Below are 18,262 nucleotides of genomic sequence, written 5' to 3' on the forward strand. Positions count from 1 at the left end.
TATTAATGTGTCTTTAAACAAAGGTGTGTTAGATATCTATCGGGAACGGTAGCGGAGCAGTGCGAGACACGACCAGTGCTGTAACAGGAATCCGCTCGGTACCTTTTTGTGTCTTGTGTATTATTTTATTGTTTTATTTATTTGTGTATTTCCTGCTGTTTTGACGTGAATATAGTGACTGAACTCAACCAATTGGTAAACTGGAACCGGATCATTGTACAATTGATGGAGATAGTTGCAAATGATTCTGACAACAGACACACACACACAGAGACACACACTGATAAACACACACACAGACACACACACATTAATACATGTTGAGGGTTTGAAGTAAACGATGGCTTGTGGCCTCACACTGTCACACTGATTCCTGTCACAATATTCAGCCGCACTGATCAGACAGTCACAATAAACACATTGAGATATTGGAGTCATTCAGACTCTGGCGACACAGTGCGTTACTTACCACAGACTCTGTGTTTTACACTCCGGGTTCCTCAGAGCCACACACAGTCGCTTCACTCCACAATCTCCCAGATTATTATTATTCAGGTTCAGCTCCGTCAGTGAGTGGTTTGTGCTGAGAGCGGAGGTCAGATCCTCGGTACAATCAGCTGTCAGATTGTTTCTGTCCAACCTGGAGATCAGAGACACAGAGACATAACAGGGATCAGAGTAAACACAGTGTGTGTAACCCACTGTCACTCACAGTTTGTTTGATGCCGGACAGGTTGTAGGGGTGCGACACACACACACACACAAACACACACACCAGGATACACACCAATCCAGACATGCAACCACACATTGCTACTCACACACACATATAAACACATGACCCACATACAGATACACACAAGCAGACACAAACACCCAAACACACACAGATGCGCACACATAGACACTCACACACAGACACACTGAAATACACACATACATATAGAAACACACATACACACACATGCATATAAATAAATGCACATACACACACAAACGCCCCCACACAAACACGTACGTACGAAAACACACACCCCACACAGAAACAAGCACACACACACACACAAACGCACAGAATCCCCCACACTTAGAGAAACACACACAAATAACTACTTACACAGACACGCACCGAAACGCACACACAAACACATGCAAAAGCACACACGCAGAAACACACAAATCAACAAGAATACACAAAAACAAACTCACAAACACGCACGCACATGTACACACAAACAAACACAACACTCAAACACAAACATACAAACACTCATATAGACAGAAATAAATACACAGACACACAAAACGACATACAAACACGCACAGATAAATACACATACAGAGATACACAAGCAAAAAAATATGCAAATATACACACACTCAAACACTGAAACCCACAAACACGCACAAACACTCGCAAACTCATGCACACAAAATCGCACATACGCATAAACACACGCGCACAAACAATAACTCGCACACATACAAACATAAACAAAACCACACACAAACAAACATAAATACACAAACACATGTCCCACAGCCAAATACACACACACACTCACAGACATGCACACAAACACACATAGACATACACAGATGGACACACACACACACACACACAGAAACACAGAAACGCACAGACATAAATACACATACACACACAAAAAAACACATGATCGACAGACAAATACACAGACTGACACACACACAAACACAATCACGCAACCAGTCGCGCAAAAACTCACAGAAGCACATACACAAAAATGAACAAAATCACACGAACACACACACATATAAATACCCATACACACACAAACCCATGACCCACAGAAAAATACACACACACAGAGGCAGAAAGACACACACACATACATACACACACACATAGGCACACACATACACACAAACACGCATACAAAAATACACACACAAAATTACACGCAAACACCCACACAAATGCACTCACACAAACGCACACACAGAAACACACAATCACAGTCACACAAACTTAACCACACAAACACATACAAACAAACACACGGATACACAAACGCACACAATCGCGCACACACAGAAACACACAGAAACAAACACACAAACACTCACACAAACACACACACATAAACAAACATACACAGAAAAAAATACACAAGCAGAAATTAACACATATACACAAACATGCATAACCATACACACAAACACTCGCACAAATATACACTCAGAAACACGCAAGTACGCACAAAAACAAACTCAAACACACCGACACACTTGCACACTCAAACAAACATAACACACAATCACACACACATGGAAACACGTAAAGACACACTCAAAAGCACACAAACACAAACAGAAGCACAAAATCAAATACAAATACACGCATAAATACACATACAGAGACACAAACAAACACACACACACACACAAAAACACACACGCAAACACACACAAACAAACACTCGTAAAAACACTCACAACCTCATACACACAAAATTGCACACGCACAAGCACCCACACTCAAGCACACACAAACATAAAAAACACACAAAAACACACGCACACACCAATACACGTACAGACATACACACAATCAAACACACAATCAAACACACAAATTCACACACAAAGAAAAACACACAATCACACACAAACACACAGGCGAGCACACTCACGCAAACAAACGCAAAAACACGGACATAAATACACATACAAACTCTCAAACACGCAGACACAACCAAAAACACTGATACACACTTACACGCACACAAACACAAATCATAGGATCATAGAACGTTACGGCACAGAAGGAGGCCATTCGGCCCATCGAGTCTGTGCGGCTCTTTGACAGAGCAACAGATTTTTACTAACTCCACTCACCAGCTTTCTTCCCATAACCCTGCAAACCTATCTTCTTGTGGAGTCCTGTAGCTCAGTGGTTAGAGCACTCGCTTTGCAAGCGAGAGACCTGGGTTCAATTTCAGGCAGGTCATGGCGAAACCTTGGGCAAGTTTCCTTACTCCACACAGAGCCTAATAATAATCGCTCCAAAAAACTCAAAACAATAATAAAATTGGTCATTTTCAATCTATGACTGTTTGTGGGACATTGCTGTGCGCAATTGGCTACCGCGTTCGCCCACAAATATACAGTCAATTCACTTTACAGTGTGTTGTGTGAAGCGCTTTGGGACGTCCTCCTGACGCGAATAGCGCTATATCAAATGCAAGGATTATTATCATTCTCGTGAATCTCCTCTGCACCCTTTCCAGTGCCTTAATGTCCTTCCTGAGGTAAGGTGCCCAGAACTGGACGCAGTACTCCAGCTGAGGCCTAACAAGTGTTTTGTACAGATTAAGCATAACCTCCCGACTCTTACCCTCTTTGCCCCTACTAATGAAGCTCAGGAAACCAAATGCCCTTTTTACTGCCCTATCTACCTGCTCTGCCGCCTTCAATGAATGGCTTACTTGAACCCCCAGATCTCTCTGTATGTTCACCCACCTTAATATTGAGCTGTCTATATTGCTTCCTATTATTTTTCCTACCTAAGTGTATAACCTCGCACATATCTACATTGAAATCCATCTGCCACATGTCAGTCCATTCCACCATTCTGTGTATGTCTGCCTGCAGTCCGTCACAATCTTCTTCGCTAATTACTACCCTACCTAATTTGGTATCATCTGCAAACTTGGAAATAGTGCTCCCTATGCCCAAGTCCAGATCATTGATATATATTAGAAAGAGCAGTGGTCCCAATACCGATCCCTGGGGGGACACCGCTGCACACCTCCGTCCATTGCGAGAAACACCCATTAACCACCACCATCTGTATTCTGTCACTCAGCCACTTCCTAGTCCAAACGGCTACTGTCCCCTTAATACCGTGGGCCTCCAGTTTTCTTATTAACCTCTTATGTGGTACTGTGCCAAAAGCCTTTTTAAAAACCCATGTAAATAATGCCCACCGCATTTCCCTCATCAACCCTCGCAGTCACCTCTTCACAAAATTCTATTAGATTTGTCATGCAAGATTTGCCTTTAACAAATCCATGTTGGGGGTGTCTAATTACCTCGTGTTCCTCTAAGTAGAGATTTATTTTGTCCCGGATTACGGTCTCCAGTAGCTTTACTATTACCGAAGTTAGGCTGACTGGCCTGTAATTTCCGGGCTTGTCTTTCTGCCCCTTTTTGTAGAGGGGGTAACATTAGCCACTCTCCAGTCTCTTGGCACCATTTCTGTGTCCAATGACGATTGAAATATAATGGCCAAAGCCTTCGCTATTTGAACCCGTATTTCCCAGAACAACCTTGGGTGAAACCCATCTGGTCCTGGTGACTTATCTATTTTGAGCCCAGTCAATCTTTTCAGAACTTCCTCTCTGTCTATAGTAATCTGATCTATGTCCTCTGCCCTGTCATCCAATACTGTGGCATTAGGGGCATCCGTTTCCGTTGTGAAGACAGATGCAAAGTAATCGTTCAGTACATCAGCCATCCCTCTGCCTCCACAACAAGATTGCCGTCATTGTCTTTGACTGGCCCCACCCTACCTTAAACTAACCTCTTTTCTTTTATATGCTAATAAAATATTTTAAGACTCCCCTTTATGTTACCCGCTAACCTCTTCTGATGCGATTTTTTTGCCTGTCTTATCGCTCTTTTAAGATCACTCCTGCATTCTCTATAATGCGCTTTGCTATCCTCAGTGTCTTGCATCCGCCAATTGTCGTACACCATCTTCTTCTTTTTCATCCTGGACAGAATATCCCTGGTCATCCAAGCAGGCTTGGCTATCGCACATTTCCCTTTTGTGGGAATATTTCTATTTAGACCCTGAGCAACAACAGAACACCATCAACAAAATGACAATTACCGAGCGCCTTTCACGTCCGGAGGACTTCCCAAAGCGCTGAACAGTTGGGGGTCGGGGCCCGAGCATGGGGGAGAGGTGTGGAAGGGGTGAGTGATGTGATCGGTGGGGGAAGGCAGAGAGGTGGGAGGGAGACCAAAGGCACAGTAGAAGAGAAGGGTGTTGAGACCGGCCTTGAAGTAGGCCGGGGAGGAAGCGAGAGGAAGGATCCATGCGATGGAGTTGCAGAGTGCGGGGGCAGAGAAGTTGAAAGCCCGGCCACCGATGGGAGGGCGGATCGGGTGGGAGACACGGAGCAGCCCGGAGTCCGCTGGACGGAGGGAGTAGGGAGGTTGGTAGAGAATCAGCAGTTCAGAGATGGTAGGACGGGGCGAGACCATGGATGGCTTTAAAAGTGGGGACGCCGATCTTGAACTCGATCTTCTGGACGCTGGAGAGACTTGGGCGAGCGTGGGAGTGATGGGGTCGGACGAGGGTGGGAGAAATGTGGTCAGGCGAGGGTGGGAGTGATGTGGTCAGGCGAGGGTGGGAGTGATGTTGTCAGGCGATGGTGGGAGTGATGGGGTCGGGCGAGGGTGGGAGTGATGGGGTCGGGCGAGTTTAGGAGTGATGGTGTCGGGCAAGAGTAGGAGTGATGGGGTCGGTCGATGGTGGGAGTGATGGTGTCAGGAGAGGGTGGGAGTGATGGGGTCCGGCGAGGGTGGGAGTGATGGGGTCGGGGAGCCTGGTGTATGTAAGGACACGAGGTGCAGAGATTGGATGATCTCCAGCTTGTGAAGGCCAGAGTTGGGAACACACACAAAAACCCAGACACAATCGCGCACACTCACAGGAACATAAACAAACCCACATAACAATAACAACAATATTTATATAGCGCCTTTCACGTCGGGAGGGCGTCCCAAGCCGCTGACACACACACACAAACACATAGAGAAACATATACACAAACATACACACAAACAAACAGACGCATACTCATACAGAAACAAACACACACAACTACACAAGAACAACACAGAAGCTCACTCAAAAATACACACAAACAAACACACTCACAAAAACCTTCATGGACACACATACACAGAAACACGCACACGCACACACAGATACGCAAACAGACACACAGAAGACACACACACAGGCACAATCACATGCACTGACACACACAAAGACATACACACAGTGTTGTCATGGGATAATGTTAAAGTCTGGTTGAAGAATATAAAATAGAAGTGCAAATGCTGAAAATCTCAGTGACTGAAGGCAGAGCCCAAAACAATGGGAAGATAAGGTCAGGACGTACAAGGACACAGAAAGTCTGTTCACACTTACACACTGGACGAAGGGACTGATCAGAAGAAAATAAAATGTGGTTGAAGGGAGAATTGAAACATATTGCGGATATAACCATGTAAGGAGTTGCTTTTCTTAAAAAAGACAGCTTTGGCTGGAGTTATTAAGTTGAGGGTGTGTTAGATATCTCTCGGGAACGGTAGCGAAGCAGTGGGAGATGTGTGTATTATTTTATTGTTTCATTTATTTGTGTACTACCTGCTGTTTTGACCTGAATAAAGTGACTAAACTCAACCAATTGGTAAATTGGAATAGGATCATTCTAAATTCGTTGTTAAATAGTTGCAAATGTTTCTGACAACAGACACACACACACACACATTCAACCACCAACATAGATACACATACAGACACACACGCAGACACACACACAGTCACAGACTCGCAGACAGAGACACACACACACAGACATGCACAGACACATTAACACACGTTGAGAGTTTGATGTAAACGATGTCTTGTGGCCTCACACTGTCACACCGATTCCTTTCACAATATTCAGCCGCACTGATCAGACAGTCACAATAAACACATTGAGATATTGGAGTCATTCAGACTCTGGAGACACAGTGCGTTACTTACCACAGTCTCTGTATTTTACACTCCGGGTTCCTCAGAGCCTCACACAGTCGCTTCACTCCACAATCTCCCAGATTATTGCTCCACAGCCTGGACACAGAGACACACACAGGGAATATGGTGTAACAACGCAACACACATTGACATGTATATACAGGAGCCTTTCACGTGGGGAGCAAGTCCCAAAGCGCTGGGACCAGGGTCAGTCACACACGCATGTGCTCACACATCACAGTCTGTCTCTCTCTCTGATTCTCTCTCTGTCTCTACCTCAAAACAGTCACTACGTTTCATAATATATTCTCTTGCACCGTCTCTCTGTCTTCTTCTATGACTTTCACTTTGTCTCAGTCTCTCTCTATATACATATATTTATTTCTCTGCCTCTCCCACAAAACACAGTAACTAAACGTTATAGCATATTCTCTCACACAGTCTCTCTGTTTCTCTCAGTCTGTCTCTCTCTCTCACATACACCATCATTGTCTCTCTTGCACACAGTCTCTCTCTCACACTGTCTATCTTTATCTCTGCCCTTCAGTCTCACTCTCACTCTGTCTCTGAGTCACTTTCTCTCTCAGTTTCCAATTACAATCCCAATTACATCAGCAATCTGGGAATGTCACCAAAGGGCTCAGGGTGGGGAGCAGTCAGGTGTGCAGTGAAGGTCAGCCATTCACCTCCCAATCCCCCAGGGCAGGATTGCGGTGTGTGACGGCCATCACAGTGTCACCCACTGTTCCCTCCTGCTGTGTGATACCATTCTCCCGTTGATCAGCTGGTGTTTATTGTCAGAAGAATCCTGGAGAATGAGTTTGATATAAAACTATAAGAATAAGGTTTACAATTGAAGTAAACTTACTGCAACTTCTGACACTTGTGCAGAGCAGGAACCAGACGCTGGAGACCCTCCTCCTGAATGTAGCAGCTCCTCAAATCCAGTTGATTTATTGTGTCACAAAGTCCAATGGCCTGAGACACCACAACACAGTCTATCGGTGTCAGTCTCAATGCTTTCTTGGAGAGTCATCACCAAATGTCAGTGTGTGTACAGAGCCCAGTGTGAGCTGTGCCAGGGCTTGATTCTGAGACTCAAACAGGTAGTGGAGTGTGTTCAGCAGTTTCCTTTTCCCAGTGACGGTGCCTGTGTCTCTGATCTGAGCTTTAACCTTCTCCTTCAGCCAATCGATCACCGCGCAGGTTGTCTGATGGAAAAATGGCCCCAGAAACTCCCCCAGTGGCTCAGCTGCCCGTGGGGAGGAGAGACCAGCAACAAAGCGCAGGAAAATCTCAAACCGGCCGTCCTCCTCCCTGTGAGCTTTATTCAGGCGTTTCTGCAGATTTCTTGTATTTTGAGGCAGGAACTGAGCGAGTGCGGCTACAAACTCCTGGATGGTGAGGTGCGGGAATGTGTAGACCACGCTGTGCTCTGAAGACTCTCTCTCCACAAGTTCCATGAGAAAGCCAGAGAGGAACTGGGAAGGCTGGAGGTTATATTTGATGAGATCTTCATCACTAAAGATAATGTTTCTATGGGATACTCCAGTGAAGGCCATCTCACCAATCTTCAGCATCACATCACGGGGGCTTTCCATCTTGACACTGTGATGTGATAGTATGTTATAAATATAATAGGAGAAGAGTTGTGTGATTGTCTTGGGAACTCGCTGTTTGTTGCTGTGTTTCCGTGTAAAGAAGGGACCCAGAGACAGAGCGAGGATCCAGCAGTAGGACGGGTTGTAGCACATGGTGAACAGGAGCTCGTTCTCCTCCACGTGGCTGTAAACAGCAGCCGCCACCTCCTGATCTTCAAAGAACTTGTGAAAATATTCCCTTCTCTCTTCACCCACAAATCCCAGGATTTCAGCCCAGACACTGACCCGAGCCTTTGCCAGTAACTGTAATGCAGTGGGGCGGCTGGTCACCAGCACTGAGCAGCCCGGCAGCAGCTTTTTCTGCATTAAACTGTACACAATGTCAGACACATCACAGAGGAATTCAGGGTCTGTGCACCTGCGCTGAGGCTCTGTGTCTCTCCGACTGTCAGCGAAATCAATCCTTGCCCTGAATTCATCCAAACCATCAAATATAAAGAGCAATCTCTGGGTGTTTCCACAGCTCGTCCAGAACATTCCTGAGGTAAGGATACTGCTCCACGATCAGACGGCTCAAGGTTGGTCTGTCGTGAAGTCTGTTCAGGTCTCGAAATTTAAAAACGAATACAAAGTGGAACTGAGGATAGATTTTGCCTGTGGCCCAGTCATGGACAATCTTTTGCACCATAGTTGTTTTTCCAATCCCAGCCACTCCGCTCACTACTGCGGAAGTCCCTGTGCGTGAGTTAGAACTTCTTCCCTGGGAGGAAGGTAAATTACTTCCTTTTGAGAAGCTGCTGTGGAACAGTTTATCAGTTCGGATTTTTTCCAGCTCTCCCCGGAGTTGCTTCTGTCTCCACTCCTCGTGGTCTCTGCCTCTCGCCAGCAGCTCATGTTCTACCAGTTCCCGTTCACGTACATCAGAAATAATTGTTAACTCCGTGTAGAGATCAACCAACTGAAACGACTTCACCTTCTCCTTTATCAGGATGGTCTTCACCTCCAGTTTCTCACATTGTTTCTGTAACGTCTCCTTGTGCAGTCGCTGAATAGCTTTATGTCGAACATTACAAAATCATAAAGTAAATAGAAGAATTATTGAGCTTTATTCGATAATAATACTTAGAATCATTCATGGCCTTTCGAGGCAGAAGGACTACCTAACGCGCTGATAGATTTAATGTAAGGTGCAGTGGCTTTGTTTTGTTGGCAAACACAGCAGCTAATTTGTGCACAGCGATGTCCCACACGCAGCCGTGAAGTGATTTACCACATTTATTTGAGAGATTTTGGCCAGGAAACCGGAGAAAGAAACTCCCTCTCTTTTCAAATCGTATTCTGAGGTTTTTGATGTCCACCTGAAAAGGTAGACAGGACCTGCGTGTTATGTTCCAATAGCGGCATCTCCAACAATGCACATATCCCAGAACTGCACTGGAGTGTCAACTCATCCGATTGATATGAACGTGAACCCACAGCTTCTGACTGCGAGACAAAAGGAACACCAATTGAGGCAGGCAAACAAGGGTTTAACAATATGAATTACATGCACACCATGGGAGATTTTCTGGCCATTATATGGCGACTTGTGAGACGTCATCTCTAAATTTATTTTGAGAAAAATCATTGCAAAGCAATATTTGCTGAAATAATGTAAGAATCGAATAAGGATCATTCCCGTCCCTCCGCATTTTCAGTCCTCCCCTCTCCCCTCCTCTTCCTCTTTATCTGCCTCCGACACTCTCTCTTCCTCATTTGAATTTTTCTGGAAATCATCAAGTAAATGGAAAAGTGTTAAACTGTGTATTTCAGAAGTGATTGACTGGTTTGAATCTTGTCACTGTCACATACCTATCATATCACTGGGGACGTCTGGAGTACTTCGGTCAATGGTCACCTCATCCACCAGACTGGCACCTGTTTGAACAGAGTTAATATAATTAGTTTGAACGAACTTAGTCTCAATACTATTTGAGTAAGATCTGTAACTCACCACAGAATGGAGGCAGAGTGTATCATCACACATTACCTTGTTCCTGTATTTCAGTCATAATTTTGTTCAGTTTGGGCAAAGTGAACCTCATTTCCACAAAGGATTCCCACGTCACTCTCAGGGCCTGGGAACCTTTTGCCATCACCAGGTTCAGAAGAAATTTCGAGCTTTGTGTCCTCTGCCCCATGTGTGTGAGCTCAGTGAGTTTCTGCAGAGAGTGAGCATTAATGTATTGAAGATGGAATGAAACATGAGCAGTGACAGTGATCAGCAACACCCAGCTCCATTGTTGGCTTGGCTGGATTTGCTATCTCTTCCCTCCACAAACTGTTTCCTCTGTGATTATGCCTTTGATCACCTTCCCTCCACTTCTCTTCCTAAATCCAGCTCCGGCTCTACTGTCAGTGCCTTGAGACTGCCTCACCACATGAACGGCGCTATTTAAACGCTATATAAACAGACACGTCTCACACTGTGCAGTACTGCTCCACTAGAAGCATATATTGCATGTCCTGTATTATAACATATCTGGTTGGTTACGTTTTGATTGCCACTCTGCCGATTTTATGATAACAGCTGCACATAAGCCGTGCAGACAGGCACAGACTGAATGAGAGTTTAGGAAATGAAAGTGAAATCTCCTGACTCAAACCTACTTTGTGTTCCTGGGGGCTGAAACATTCCTTCTCTGTCAGCCTTGAGCTGATGTCCTCCACGCCTTCCTCAATTGCCTGTTCCAATCTGTCTCGGCAGAACTCTGTCAGCTGATGCAGCTGGTGATCATCGTACAGGGCCAGGGTCTCAGGGAATAAGGTGGTTATACCTTCAGCAACCGATAAAAAACATTAGTCAGTCATGATTTAACTTTTGTTCCTTGAAATATATTTCAGGAAATATTACCACATTTACTGTTGCAAAAGTTCAGAATAAACCAACATCCATTAGCTTAAAACACCATTTAATAGCTACCATCAGGCAGCTGTCAGCCTGGCTAAGTTGGTGTCATTCTCGCACCTGAGACAGAAGGTTGTGGGTTCAAGCTCCACATTAGGGCTTTGACCTCATAGACCGACCTGACAACCCACTCCAGGACTCTCCTCTGGTTCTTTTGCCTATTAGCTTAAGTCTGTGTCCCCTGCTTACCCACCCAACCACCAGAGGAAACAGTTATTCCCTCTCTGAACCATGAGAACCCCTCATAATTTGGAACGCATTTATTAAATCTATAAAGTTGAACATGTTAATGCCAGAGTCTGAATTTTGCGGGATCAAGCCGCACGGCGTGAAAAGAAACTCATATCCTCTCACTAAAATGCAGGTCACAATGCTGGGGTATCGTTCGCTGCTGAGCTCCCATTTTTAGACAACGTACTAAACCAAAGTCCATTTGTTGATGCTTTGATAGTTAATAAAGAAAAGAGAGTGTCTCCCTATGTCCTGGATAACAAATCCCCAAATAAAATTGGTCTCTCACTCCATGGTTGTTTGAGTGATATTGATAATTGCATATTGTCACGTTCGCCCACAGGGCTCACAGTCACAGTTGCTTTGGCAAAGTTGTGCATGAAAGTTTTGGCTGCTGTGGGTGTGAGGTTTGAACAGAGGTGGGCAATGTGGCAGAGGTGGGAAGTCAAGGTCCTGGTCAGGCAACGGATGTGGGGGTGAAAGAAATCTGTTGATTGAATCTGACTCATAGGTTGCGCATTTATTTGGAGTGAGTTTGAGGGAGATCCTGGGGAGGTTGAGGAGTTCGGACCCACATGACCGAAGTTGGTGGTGGGAGCCAAATATTATGTCCGTCTTGCCAACGCTGAGCTGCAGGAAGTTTGCGTTCATCGAGTACTTGTTGGCTGTCATACAAACTGGCAGGACATTAGCGGACTGGGATACGTAAATGGAGGAGAGGCCAGAGGCAGAGAAGTAGATTTGAGTGTCATCCGCATACATGTGAACTGTACACTCTACCATAGGGGCTTGCAGCGTCAACAGCAGCTGATTTGGAATAATTCATTCCCCCAGGACTGGTCTGTGACTGCAAGAGTTGCCCAAGTGCCAGGTTGGCTGGTCTGTCAATGCACGACCTGCCCATGTGCCAGTTTGGCTAACCTGTCATTGCAAGGCCTGCACATGTGCCAGGCTGACTGGACGTTCACTGCAAGAGCTGCCCATCTGCCAGGCTGGCTGGTCTGTCATCACCTGGGATTTGGTTCATGAACCATCAAACAAGTCCCATTAAACACGTGGGAGTTTGCTCAATCCAAATAGACATTGACTGATCTCCCAGTTCCAAGGCTGTTGAGATAAAGTTAGGTATTTGTGTGTGAAAGTACTTAATAAACTATTTACCTTTGTTCATTATCGTCTCTTTAAGACTTTCCTCAATGTCAGTTAAAGAGAACACATTGGCTGTTGGTGTGCTGCCGGGTGTCTGATCCACACCGCAGGTCATCTCTCCGCCCTCTGCATTGGCAATCGGTTCAATTTCCACGGACGCTGTCTCACTCGATGCACCCAAAGTGGTGGAACACTGGTTGGGATTTGCAACCGTATCACATTGAGTTTGGGTAACTGCAGATGTACTCGCTGTTTCATTCCCGCCAGATGTGGATGTGTTTGGTTGTGGTGATGGTGACCATTTCATTGACTCATCAGGTTTGTCGTGTCTCGGTGTTTCAGAGATTTGTTTCTTCTTTCCGAACAATGTTCCAACAAGGCGTTTCATTGCTGCAAATTGCAGCCAACCTGTTGTTGAGTTTTGCGACAGGTGTTGAGCCTTATTTATGTTTACAGTAGAACACGTAGAACAAGACGTGATCTATCAGACAATACCATAAGGTTATTATATCAATGACTCCTTGTTTCTCACATTTGACATTTATCTTACAAATGAAATCAATCGTAAATCACGGAAACAATGAGGATTTAAGCATATTCAGATATCGTACTGAAATAGCATAATATAATAACTTTTCTTGCATTTGTTTTCTTTCAAGTGAGGAGGATGTTTCAAAACACTTCCCCATTCGTGTGAATTGTAGTGAGTTTGTATTTCGGAGGTGAATGCATCAGCCAATTTCATAGAATTATACAGCAGAGGAGACCATTCGGGCCATCGTGTCTGTTGCGGCTCCTTGAAAAGCGCTATCGAAATCAATCCCATTCCTTCGTTCTCTCTCCCCTTAGATCTGCAAACTTCTCCTCCACAAATAATTATCTACTTCTCTCGTAAACGTTATTAGCGAATCAGCTTGCACCACCCTTTCAAGCAATGCATTCCAGATCCTACCAATTCGCTGTGTGAAAGAAATACCCCTCACCTCACCTCTGTTTGTTTTAAAATATGTTTAATCAGTGTGCTCAGATTATCGACAGTATTAATAAATTCTCATTGTTCAACCTATTGAATTCCCTGTTAAATTTGAAAACTTCTATTAATTCTCCTCTTAATCTTATCAGCTCCAAGGGGCAAAATCCGAGCTTCTCTCGCCTTTCTGGTAACTGAATAACCTCTTTTCTGGTTGTATCCCAGAAAATCTCCTTTGCACCCTCTCCAATACCTGCTTAAAGTGTGTGGCCCAGAACTCTACATAGTCTCCAGCTGAGGCCTCACCAGTGTTTTATAAAGATTCATTATAACTTCAACTACAACAACAACAAACTTGCATTTATAGAGCGCCTTTTATGTCGGAAGGACGTGTTAATGTGCTGAATAGTCAGGTGTCGGGACCCGAGCATGGGGGAGAGGATGGGTGTTGGTGAGAGAAGGCAGAGTGGTGGGACGGAGATGAAAGGCAAGGTCGAAGAAAAGGGTGTGGAGACGGGCCTTGAAGGAGGCAAGGGAGGAAGCGAGGCTGAGGGACCGTGGGATGAAATTCAGAGTGTGGTGGCAGAGGGGCTGAAAGCCAACGATGGGAGGGCGGGTCGGGCTGGAGACTCGGAGCAGCCCAGAGGCCGCTGAACGGAGAGAGCGGGCAGGTTGGCAGTTTTGTGACTTTTGTATTCTATTCCCCTATTTATAAAGCATAGTATCCTGTATGCTTTTTAAAATCTTTACCTTCAAATATTTACTAATATGAACCCCCAGGTCTCTCTGTTACTTCATCCCCTTTAAGATTCTACAATTAGCTGATATTGCCTCTCCTCATTATTCCTCCCAAAATGCATCCACATTGCATTTCTCCACATTTAACTTCATCTGCCACGTGTCTGCTCATTTTACCAGTCTGTCTATTTCCTCTTGCTGTCTGCTACTATCCTCCTCACTGGTAACTACTTTTCCTAACTTATTCTAATCTGCAAACTTGGAAATTGTACTCCTATATCCAAATTCAGGTTATTTTCATAGACAAAAAACGTTAGTGGTCCCCATACCAACCCACTGGGGGACACCACTGCACATTTCCCTCCAGACAGAAAAACAACTGTTCACTACCACTCTCTGCTTTCTGAATCCCATTTGGTCTAATTGGTGAAAGCAACAGCCCGCGGTTAATATGAGTCTTCCTTTGCTATTGCCAAGGACAGCACCTTGGGTGAAAGGCAATAAACAAATGTAATTTTGTGATTTTCTATTGTAATAATATTATTACCACAAATTATTATTATTACGTTTAGTGTGGCACCATTCACATCAAGATGACATCATTACCTGCTTCACAGGATTTTGTGGGAAATACAGCAGCCAATTACCCAACAGTAATGGCCTATGAACTGCTTGGAATGATTAAACAATTGTATTTAAGGGATTTTTATCCATGACACTGGGGGACAAGAGTTTAGCCATGTGATAAAAACTGCGTTTCCACTTGAAGATTGTTGGAATGCAAATCAGGATTCATCAGTACTTCAATCCTAAATGGCATCTTCGGATGTATAATAAGGTTCAATCAAGGACTGAAGCCCCGTCTTCTTGTTCTCCACCTGTCTCATTGATTGTAGAGAAAGAAAGGAAACCAGGCGCTGGAATAGTAATAATCCTTGCAAAAACAAACACTGTCCCTCGGCCTGTCCCCTCTTTTTCCAACTTTAAATCCTGCCTAAATACTTTCCTTTTTGATTATGCTAACGGTCTCGTCACCCCTCCCTCTCGCCTGAGCTTGGGGTCAGACTCTGCCACTGTCAAGAGCGCAAAAACGCTAACCCGTGTGAATGGCGCTGTGTAAATGTAAGCTGTTGTTGTAAGCTACAGGAATCCACAAATCTGCAGATCTAAAGTGACAAAGTTGCTGACGTTAAATATTAGTGTAAATCACGTTGAGGAAATTGACGCATTGAGCCTACCGGGTGCAGCTCTCTGTGTCCAGTTGCTCTCGGGGGTGAATTGTCGCCTTCTGGCCTCTATCTCTCTAAAGCTGATGATCCTCTGTGCAGGAAAAATGCAATGGTAAACTTCCTTGTTCTGCCTTAGATACTGTAACTTACAAACATACTCTCTGCCTGCTTGTCTCTCTGCCCGTCTTCTGGCGACATAATCTCCAATCTGAACCCTTACTAGGTTCCATGGTATGTGATGGCAACATTCAGTTGGTTTGGATAAAGAAGAGCCTTCGGCCTATTAATCATCTTTGTAGAACCTGCAGTTTCCTTCCTGTCATCACAGGACAGAGCTGCGTTTGTTCAGGGCACTTGACCGCTCTCCCCTTCCACACCTGGATCCCGCAAAACTATTCCTTTCTTACCTTATCGCTCAGCAAAGGAGCACAATAATAATTATAATTATTATGGGGCTACCTGTGTGAGAAGGGTATCCTTGGAGCTGAAATGCTTCCAGGTTAATATGCCTGGCAAAGGAATGTCGGATTCATGTAAAAGCCAAAATAAATATTAATATCATAAAAGACCCTCCTTTTCGACCATGTCTTCGATCACCCTCCTTCCGCCCCTGCCCTGCACCCTCCAGAATCCCGACACCCAGCTCAATTCCGAAGTATTCATCATCCGACGACTAGGAAATGCGCTATAAAATGCAATTTTGTTGTTGACTTTGGTCACTGTACAGTTATAATTGTGATGTTTAATGTTTTTATGTACATCTAGAAGACGTGAAAAGTGCTATACCAAATGCAAGGATTATTATTATTCTTTTAATCGAAACTATTAAAGAACAAATGTTTGTCTGTGTCCTCCCAAACAGGTGTCCTCCAAACCTGTGGGTCATCTCTACCAGGAGTCCTCCCAACCAGGAGTGCGCCCAACAGGGATTATTCCCACTGGGAATCCTCCAACAAGAGACCTTCGAACATGGGTTCTTCTCAACAAGGAAAGCTTCCAAACAAGGCTCCTCACAACATGGTGTCCTCCCAATATGAAGTCCTCCCAAAAGTTGTTCATCTGAGCCTCCCACTGAATGCTCCCACAACTTTCTCGCACAGGAGTCCTCACGAAATGATATATGTACAAGTATGAGAACAAGGAATGGCAGCGAGTTTAATAACACACTTTGCTTAATCTTAATTGACAAAATTGCCTGGGAAGCGAAGATCAAGCCTTTTAAGGAAAAACAAAAATGTAGATGAAAGAGAGAACACCGATTCAATTAAAGTGGTTACAAGCCGAGCTGCAAGGTTACAGACAGGGAATTAGCCGGTATCGTTTTGAAGGGAGTACAGGGGTAGAGAGACCTATGGATTCACAGACATAAGTTGATAAGGACTCGCGGGTAACAAAGTGGGTTTCCCCACTGTGATTAAATGGTACGTTTCAAAAATGTGTCCATGGCCTGTGTGCGTTAACCTTTTCACACTCCAATTCAATAGGAGCACTGCAGAGAAGGGAGGAACAAGGCCTACCTTGTAACTGTGCCTTATAAAGAGGGGCAGAAGCCCAAGGTGGAGCAGTCTTGGTTCCTGAACAAAGCGAAACGCAGAGATGCCTACCCCAGAACCAACCCCCACCCCATCCCCCCACCCCCCCACCACCCACACACACACCACCAACACACACACAAACCGCGACCTCACGCACAACGGTGATCTGCTGTAATCTGTGATAACAGGATAATGATACATTTGTTTTTTTCGTTCTGTTTAAGGATTGCTTGTTTGAAATGAATGTAAATGTATATTCTATCTACAAACAAATATATCTGTATTGTTTTTAATCTAACAGCTGATTATCACTGTCTGGTTAATTGCTGCTGGTGTCACACACATCCCGGGACATTCAGTTCCATAGTGTGGGCCTCCATGCTGAAAAGGGCAAAAGCAACATGTATATCTAACACAGCTGAAATATATCATAAACATGTAGCAGCAGTTCAAACTGTGATGGTTTGTTTCATTAAGTGCGTACATTTGGTTTAAATAGTGTTAATTTGAGCGGTAAAACCATGTTGTATTGAGTTCACTTGTATCCTATGTTCTGGGCGTTCCCCACACCGCCCAAAGCTGCAGTTCATATCTTTATTAACAGAGAAACAGCAGCATTCCCACAAATATAACATTTCCTCTCTTGGCCTCATTGAGTCTCTAACCAGTAACTGACTGTAATACAAATATATATATAGAGAGAGTGCGAGATAACTGCATACAAAGACAGATTGACATATAGGCATACTTTTACACACATAGAGCAGAAAGGAATACACACAGATTGAGAGAGAGAAACGCACATAGAGACAGACAGATAGATATACCCAGACAGTGAGCAATACAAATACAGACACACTCAGACACAGAGAGAGATCCAGAGACAGAGTGACCCCTCTCGCTCAATCCCTCCGCATTGCCTCCTCCATTCCCACTTTCAAATCCTGGCTAAGTATTTTCCTTTTTGATCGTGCTAATGGTCACCGACCCCCTCCCTATCCCCGTAGATAGGGGGTCAGACTCCACCACTGTCAAGTGCTCACTTCGTTAAGCGTGC

General features: G+C 44.6%; 1 protein-coding gene across 1 annotated transcript; it reads right to left on the reverse strand.

The window, feature by feature from the left end:
• Positions 1 to 525: 525 nt before the first annotated feature.
• LOC121852158 (NACHT, LRR and PYD domains-containing protein 3-like) lies at positions 526 to 12,346 on the reverse strand (the record flags this gene model as incomplete). The annotated part of the gene is given in 9 exon segments (XM_042346256.1): positions 526 to 588; positions 6,829 to 6,901; positions 7,674 to 7,839; positions 7,956 to 8,911; positions 8,913 to 9,459; positions 10,258 to 10,323; positions 10,436 to 10,607; positions 11,056 to 11,222; positions 12,160 to 12,346. Coding segments are annotated over 9 exon segments (2,397 nt in total), but the record flags the coding sequence as incomplete, so codon positions are not given.
• Between the last annotated feature and the right edge of the window lie 5,916 nt (positions 12,347 to 18,262).

Source organism: Callorhinchus milii, unplaced genomic scaffold, assembly GCF_018977255.1.
Source record: "Callorhinchus milii isolate IMCB2004 unplaced genomic scaffold, IMCB_Cmil_1.0 Scaffold497, whole genome shotgun sequence".
In the NCBI taxonomy this organism is placed as follows: Eukaryota; Metazoa; Chordata; class Chondrichthyes; order Chimaeriformes; family Callorhinchidae; genus Callorhinchus; species Callorhinchus milii.